This window comes from Sinocyclocheilus rhinocerous, unplaced genomic scaffold (genome assembly GCF_001515625.1).
Source record: "Sinocyclocheilus rhinocerous isolate Xijiao unplaced genomic scaffold, SAMN03320098_v1.1 scaffold1311, whole genome shotgun sequence".
NCBI classification, from domain to species: domain Eukaryota; kingdom Metazoa; phylum Chordata; class Actinopteri; order Cypriniformes; family Cyprinidae; genus Sinocyclocheilus; species Sinocyclocheilus rhinocerous.
The window spans coordinates 747,320-755,918 of NW_015637852.1; the positions used below are offsets into that span (position 1 = coordinate 747,320).

The following is an 8,599-nucleotide window of genomic DNA, read 5'->3' on the forward strand; positions in this document are numbered from 1 at the left end:
GGGGTCTGAATACTTTCCGTACCCACTGTATATATATATATATATATATACATTTTGTATTTTTTTTTTCTTGTCAAGTCAAGCTCTAAAATATTTTATCGGGTAAAAATTTTGAGTAAAAAAATATTTATAAAAATCCAGTAAAATCACAACTGGAAAAGTCATTGGGCCTTTGAATATCGTTGTGAACATGGTGGGGACCATGAAGTCAAAAACACTAAGAGATGCTGAAATAAATCATCACTGTCTAATGTGCACATTTGGAAACCAATGTTAATAATGCAGGTCTGTATTAGAACTTTCAAATAAATGCTAAGTTAATAAAACAACAATAAAAAAATCCTACAAGTTCTAATTAGTTGGTGGAACTGCTTTGTTGTAAACTTTATTACTTAATTTAAATGGTTTAAAAAACATGGCATTAATGGAAACTTCTACAAGTGCACCCAATCTTCATCTAGTGTTTCCTTTCCATTCTCTCACTTTGTCACTTTGGCCTCATCATGCTGGTTTTGGTCGCTATCATCCCACTCAAGAGGAAACCGGCGGCACATTGTCCAGATTGCACTGTGGATTGTTCACCTTCTCCTGCCTTATTGTAAGAACCCAGGCCAAGGAACAGTAGCTGAGATCATTGCTAACCCTGCATCAGCACCTGTTCCAGGAACTCCCCTTCTGGCAAATCATAGAGCCAAAATGCAAAACTGCAACACAACACTAAAACCACTCGTGTCCTGCACCTGTACCGGCACCATCTGGTCCTCTGTAATACTCTGTCCAACATAGCGTGAACAGGACATGTAGAGCATTAGCTAGTCTGTCATTGATGGGTGTGTGGAGACTATGATCAGTCAAGAGGAAAATGAAACTAGCTTTGGTTTGAACTGCAGCACTGGCTAAATGTTCAAAGACCAGTTTCATGTTTCATGAATGTCACAGACGTCAGACGTGAAAGTGATGCAGAGCTGTAAAATGGCTTTAAATAATCTCTCACTCTGTGTGTTTGAACTTAATCAGGACCGATGATTAATTTACCTGTTCATGTTACATATTTAGCATATGTAGATAATGTGCTCAACTGTGTGGCTCAGAAGCAAGGCTGTTCATTATCTCTTAATGCATGTAATCAAGTGAATACACCTGCAATATAAAATATTTTGATTGCTGTAGAAGTAAGTACAATACCATGTCAAGCGAGTTCTTTTAGAAGATTTCCATCCAATCAAACTGATTATGTTGTCTTTTCTGTAGCAAACACAAATCTACTCTTTGCATGATGGATTGGCTGGAGACTTTTAGCCAAAATAAAAAGACTGAGTCCATGACATCATACTAAATCACTTATTCTCCTCTACATTTTTCAATTGAGGCAAATTCAAACATGCGTTAAGGTATAATTGTCTTGGCAGAACAGGCCCATTTCTTTTTCCTGGAGTCCAATACCAGCTATTTGCAGATCAGTCCTGAATTTTGGCTCATATAGACTAGTCATCTCAATAGTCAATCTTACAACTACAAGAAGTTCATTAGATTTTTTCATTATGTATTTATTTTAACATTAATATTTTAGTACAAGGGATTTATTAAATGGGTAGTTCACACAAAATGTAAATTATCATTATTTACTTTCCTTCCTGTCATTTCAAACCTGTTTGACTTTCTTCTTCCATTGAAATACTTTTGAATGAAAGTTAATGTGGTCCAAAGACTGACTTATATATCTTATTTTTTGTTCCACAGAAAAGAGAAAGCAAAGTCATACAGTTTGGAATGACATGAGGGTGAGTGAATTTACCCCAACATTTTCATTTATGTACATTTTTGAAAATGTGTAGTTTTAGCCTTAATATGATCAGTGATACAGCTTCACTTTTACAGGATACTGTGAATAAGTGTGTGTGTCACCAGCACTTGAGTGAGAGTTTGCAGGATGCTCATGGCATACAAACACCTTCATAATATTTTAGTGCAAGGGATTTATTAAATGGGTAGTTCACACAAAATGTAAATTATCATTATTTACTTTCCTTCCTGTCACTTCAAACCTGTTTGACTTTCTTCCATTGAAATACTTTTGAATGAAAGTTAATGTGGTCCAAAGACTGACTTATATATCTTATTTTTTGTTCCACAGAAAAGAGAAAGCAAAGTCATACAGTTTGGAATGACATGAGGGTGAGTGAATTTACCCCAACATTTTCATTTATGTACATTTTTGAAAATGTGTAGTTTTAGCCTTAATATGATCAGTGATACAGCTTCACTTTTACAGGATACTGTGAATAAGTGTGTGTGTCACCAGCACTTGAGTGAGAGTTTGCAGGATGCTCATGGCATACAAACACCTTCAACTCTGAGTTCTTGCTGCTGTAGTTCAAACAAAGCAAAATTTACACCTGCAGCCCAGCGGAGGAGAAAAGGAGAGAGAGCAGAAGACAGCATGGGGGAAGGAAGGGGCAGAGAGTGGTAAACAAGAGTAAAGGTGAGAAAAAGCAGAGCAAAGATAAGAGGGCAGAGAGAAAAGGAGACCAAAAGAAAAAAAGCAAAGGTAGAAATTAATATTTAAGAAAGAAGGGCTGGAATGAATCTACTGTAGGACAAGAGGGGAAAAAAGTAAAAGATCCATAGGAAGGAGTGAAGCACAGATCCATAGGACAGATCCCATGGATGTTCAGATTCTCTGACTGGCTGATGCTTTATCCATAGAACCAGTAGAATAAAGGTTAGTTTAAAAATGTTATATAATTAATTGTTACAAAACGGCAGAAGGTACACCCATGCAAAACCATAATACTATTCTAGTAGCACTGCTTCCAACTTATCTAGCTTCCGCAAAGATAACGGGTATTAGGGCATAGGAATCCAGATAAAAGTCATCTTATCACCTCACGAGAATGTATTTATTGTTATCTAAACAATAAATAAAAAGGTGCTGCTTGGGATTATGAGAATACAGCCTGCTCTCAAACACACAAGATAGTTAAACTCTCTGGATCGATTCCCAAGGTTGACGAGCTCAAATTGTGCTCCATAAATGTTTCTTATCTCTTATCTATTCACATCACACTTAAAATACCAAACCAGGGAGTTAAGGAATCATACATAATGCCTGAATGGCATTGTATAAATTAGGCTAGACCTTAATATAAAACTAATTTTGATTTACTTTGCCAATGACTTTTAAGCCTTAATGTGATTTTTAGTGTATGGATGAAGTCAGTTCCCCTCATGTTCACACAGGTGTAGTTAATCACATTAAATATGGGCATTTTCCACTAACATTTTTTGGGGAAACATTCAGAAAAGTGTACTTTTCTGAAACTTTTCTTTAAAATAACTGTCCCTTGGTTTGATATGTTGTCATCTAATGCAATACCATTCATACGTATTTATGGGTTGCTCAAGTGTCCAGATACTTTCTGAGGCCTCTGTACTTTCATATAGATTCCTTTAGAACTAAAACTAAAACTGTTTAGGTCACATTGATGTCAAGTGTTGAGATAAGCCCGTGGGTTGTTGAATTTATTCACTGCTTTTCTCGATCAGCTCATTGCGAGTTTTCTCACAGCGTCTTTCTCACTTCTGTTTGTGTTTCCTGTTTACAAGAGATTTGCTGCCATGTCTTTCTGCATCTGATATTGAGCTCTAAGCTAAAATCGTGTTGTATATAATTTATAGAGGCATAAAACTTCACAGAAAAGTTTTATGCGTGTAAACATATAAAACTGCGGAACATCAATCTGTACATCTTCACATTCGACTACACACAAAGAATTTAAAGTGCTGCAAGAGATAGAGGAGGTCATCTTGTTATCACTCAATGTACACATGCACACACACTTATCTGTGCACACACACACATTTATGAGCAGAGATGAATGACTCCATGCTCAGGCCATTCCTTTTCTACCGTGCGGCTGACATTGACAAACGGCCCGGCAGTGTGAATTAAATATGACAGTCCTGCTGCTTCCAGCGGGACTCTGCCTGTTGGACGCTACATGCTGGCGTAACTGCCTAGACACCGCCAGAGTCTTACCTTGACATAAACACAAGCACATCCAATCGCGCACGCACAGTATTCCGATACAAACATGTGGAGTGAAACTTCAGGCAAATTAAGCTATAGCCAGCGGTCTACCACTTCCACTTTGGGTGGTGTGAGGTATCTGCCTAAGGGCGATTAAAATGCATAGTCATTTAACAGCAAAAAGGTCTAGTCTTCTCAAGCGGACCCCCCTGTGTGCCTGCTGACATTCCAGAGGTCTCTATGGAGCTGGTTCATTATTCTCTGTGTGTGTTTGCTGACATTGTGAAGGCATTGCTGGTCCAGTTCATTACTCTCTGGGTATTTACTGACATTGGGGAGCCCTGCTGAGGTGCATTCATTATTTCTCACTAGGAATAGCACGCACAGGTCTGCTTGAAGACCGGAAACACACCTCCAGTGACATGCTCACAATCTATAGTACCTGAGGAGAAGGGGGTCTGCGTTAACAGTTGAACATGTGCGCGGCTTTTTCGGCATACATCTTGTATGAACTCAAAGGTAAAGATGAACAGAAGTAAAATGTAACAAAGAGAGAATTGTCACTCATGAATTTACATATAAATCACTCGATTTTCAGTCTGTTGGCTCGATGTGAGAGGATCAATGCATTTGAGAGCATATAAATCTTTAAGATCATATAGAAAGGGTTAGATTGCCCTAAAATGAAAATTCTGTCATCATTTAAATGAAATCTGTTCATCATCCCTGTTAAAAAAATATGATGGTTAGGTATGTTTTGAAGCATGACTGCTGGTTTGAGCTGGTTTAAGCTGGTCCTTAGCTGGTCATGAGCTAGTTTAAGCTGGTCATGTGCTGGTCCTAAGCCACTAACTCCTGCTCAGGACCAGCACATGACCAGCTTAAACCTGCTCAAACCAGCAGCCATGCTTCAAAACATACCTAACCAGCATATGCTGTTTTTTTCAACAGGGATATAGAGCGATCATATCTCTTCACAAAATTTAAACCACCTGATTTCTAAGGATTAATTTTTATAATGCCTTTATGGCATGATCTTCTAAGTTTTGGTTCTTTGATCTTGATCTTCTAAGTCTTGGTTACTTGGACTTTCAATGGGGAGAATGAAACCACTCAAGTTTCATTAAAATATCTTAGTTTGCATTTTAAAGCTTAACCAAAGTCTTATGAGTTTGGAATGACATGAGGGTGAGTAAATTATGTCATAGTCGTGGCCTAATGGATAGAGTGTCGGACTTGTGACCCGAAGGTTGTAGGTTCGAGTCTCAGGTCCGGCAGGGATTGTAGGTGAGGGGAGTGAATAACCAGCACTCTCTGAGGTGAGACCCTTGAGCAAGGCACCGAACCCCCCAACTGCTCCCCGGGCGCTGCAGCATTGGCTGCCCACTGCTCCGGGTGTGTGTTTGTGGTGTGTGTGTGTGCACTTGGATAAGTTAAATGAAGAGCATAAATTCTGAGTATGGGACACCATACTTGGCCACACGTCACTTCACTTCACTTCACTTTAAAATCCACTTACTCACCCTCATGTTGTTCCAAAGCTGTATGAATTTCTTTCTTTGTTGGAATAAAAAAGTCATACTGGTTTGGAATGACACAATGACTTTTCATTTTTTGGGTGAACCATCCGCTTGATTAGGTTGAGACATTTTGTATGCACTCACCCTATTCTCCTCCTCTCTGAGGTCTGGCATGGTGCTGATGCACAGGCTGATCACTGTCACCGCCACCATCAACACAGACAAACAGGCGAAGATCTTTCCCGGCAAACCCGACTGAGGGTTCTCCACCATGTCCCTCAAACGGTTCATGAACTTTCGGTAACGTGTCTCCTCGGCAGGAGGGCGCAGCTGCATATTGTGTTGACGGCGCTCCTCCTCCCGCCGCTCGAGCTCGGCGACCTCCTCAATGCGAGTGTACATCTTGCGCTTGCAACAGCGTTCCATGTAGGCCATCTCTACGCCCCAATAGTTGAGCTCCTCATGCAGCGAGAGCGCACACATCTCCCGTAACAAACGTAGCTTTCCTGCTGCCAGGAAGTTGAGGATTACACGGAACGCACTGGGGCTACGGTCAAAGAAAAATTCACGGCGTGTCTCATCATAATCGTCGCAAACACAAGCGATCTCCTCGGGACTGCTGCAGGGTTTGAGACGTCCTAAACGCGTCAGGGGGAACTGCTCCAACGTACTCCAAGGGAAGGTGTAACGGCTGCCCCCGACATTGATGAGGGCCTGCTGGCCGTGGTCCACCGAAAGCAGATCTTCCGGTCGGCGAATGAACTGAGCACGCTGATAATACACTCCCTTGATGGTCTCAGTTTCCGGGATCTCCGTAAAAATGTGGTCCAAACTGCTGTCATCACTGACCGAGAGGTTACTGAAGTCATGATTGGCGTTGCTGATGATTGGCATGATGGCATTGAAGAGGAAAGTTAATCAAAAGTGTTGGGCGAAGCTCAGGTCGTCTTAGCGTTAGCCTGATACCTTGGGTTTAGGGCATTGAGTTGTTTAATCGAAGGTAGATCCCATAGGATCTCATGCACAGTTCAGTGAAGACCCAAACATCCCACATCATTTGAACACTGTTGGAGACAAAAAGACAACAAAAGACAGAGGATAAACAGTTGTTTTTATAAAACCACAAAGTTTGCAATAGTACTATAACTTTGTTAAAATTACATGGAACTTGTATAATATGCTCTTAGTATTTCAATAAAGAAGGACAATGTCGTTTGGCACATTCTCTGGTGGCTGGGTGTATTAGCAGAGACCTCCAACTTCTAATAGAGATTGAATAATTTGCTGTTGTCAAGGTGTTCCATTATGCTAGGGTGGGAGCTAGAGTGATAAACTATTTATTAATAGAAGCGTATTCCCGTTGGGAGCGAGGCTTGCTTTACTGTGTGGAAAGTTAATTGAGGGAAGTGTGTTGAGCTGCCCAGTGGCAGTGACTCTATCAAGAACATTCTCTCCAGTACAGGCTGATGAGCAGAAAGTGAGGGGAGCAAGATTCTTCATAATCACACATAAGCAGGTGTTAAAATAGGGTGGAAATTAGGAAGGATGTGAACCAAGTAGACAATGCATGATAATTGCAAATGTGTCTAAACAATGGTGAAATAATGGGCATACTTTTATAACAACAGACAGCGTGCAAGAAGTGTCAGGGGACACTCCTATTGCCTTTAAAAAGCTTAGTTAAAATCCATTGCATGTCTCAGTAATTTATCGACTTTAGTAAATTTAAAAGATCATTGTATTGTAACTTTAACTCAAAGGGGGTTCCAAAAAAACAACAACACACATTTCCACAATGTTCATGTCTGTCATCTGATTGCTTAGAGCATTGACAACCATTTAAAAATGTTTATTCCGAAAAATCTTTTTGCAAGCAACTTTTAAATCACAAATATATCAGTATATTATACAGTATATTATTCCTGTTCATTTGAGCCAGAAACCCTTCAGTCAGGGCAGTTACTTAATTTATCGAACTCCCTTACTGAATATCAATTAGTCATGCAAGTATTTTTATTCAATAGCCTACATGAAGGAAACATTTTATAGGATTGTATTTATGCCGCTGCTAACAAGTTCGTGGATCTGTTAAGGAATCGGAATCGTTTAAGAAGAATCAGAATCGACAAGATGAATCATTACATTCCTAATCCCTATCCCATCACTGTCATGTATCACAAATATGTACTTCTTAAACATTTATTAAAATAGCTGGCTCATTCGCCGACCATAATATAAAACTGTAAAACATAATAAGGATAGGTTCGAATACTGCTGAATTTAACTAATAGGTTCAAATAACATACAATATAGGTTACAATAGGCTATACAAAACTGTTCAAACAACATTAGACTACTCTGAATACATTTATTAGACTGTGTACAGTCAATCCACGAAAGAACAGACATCAAATAAAACTAAACGAAACTGACAGTCTAAAAGTTGATAAACACGCAATAAATATAACAACACACACGTTAATGATTATATAAGTTAATAAATGAAATCTACAAGAGCATCAAAGTAGAAACTCCCAACTCACCCCTCGACACGACTCCGGTCCTCACTTTCTTCAGCAGAGACATTTTCTCTCCACAATGCTCCATAACCGGTTAAACGAACTCACTTTAGTATTTCATTAACGGTTCTTGCTGGAATGCCTACGTCAGGAGCGGTAAAATGATCAGAAGGCGAATATTCTCCGCTGACACATCATCACTGTCCCGCGCGCTCAGAGTCACTATCACTGCATAGATCCGAGCGAATGTGTGTGAGTGAACGCCGGTCGGTTGCGCGCCCCTCTCGCGTCTTGAGAGAGGCACTGTAAGTTTAAAGCGAAGTCTAAATCATCGTAGGGATGTTCTGCATGCGAATCCTGGTCACGTACCGTTCGCACCTCGACAATAAACCTTATAAACAGCAGATTATTTTATTACCTGCTCCTGTTTTAAACGAGTTTGAGATGTGCACGTCATTGTGCGTCAACGCGACTGAGGCGTGATGAATTATTACACTCGCAATGGACACTTGAATTTCCATTTGAACCCT

General features: G+C 39.9%; 1 protein-coding gene across 1 annotated transcript in view; it reads right to left on the minus strand.

The window, feature by feature from the left end:
- LOC107749318 (potassium voltage-gated channel subfamily G member 4-like) overlaps positions 1-8,369 on the minus strand; it is a 26,318-nt gene extending 17,949 nt beyond the window's left edge. Inside the window, exons 1-2 of the mRNA XM_016564430.1 lie at positions 8,094-8,369; positions 5,695-6,614 (exon numbers count right to left, since the gene is read on the minus strand). Coding sequence (XP_016419916.1) covers positions 5,695-6,444 — 750 coding nt within the window. The 5' untranslated portion in view covers positions 6,445-6,614; positions 8,094-8,369. The remainder of the gene's footprint in view (positions 1-5,694; positions 6,615-8,093) is intronic.
- Between the last annotated feature and the right edge of the window lie 230 nt (positions 8,370-8,599).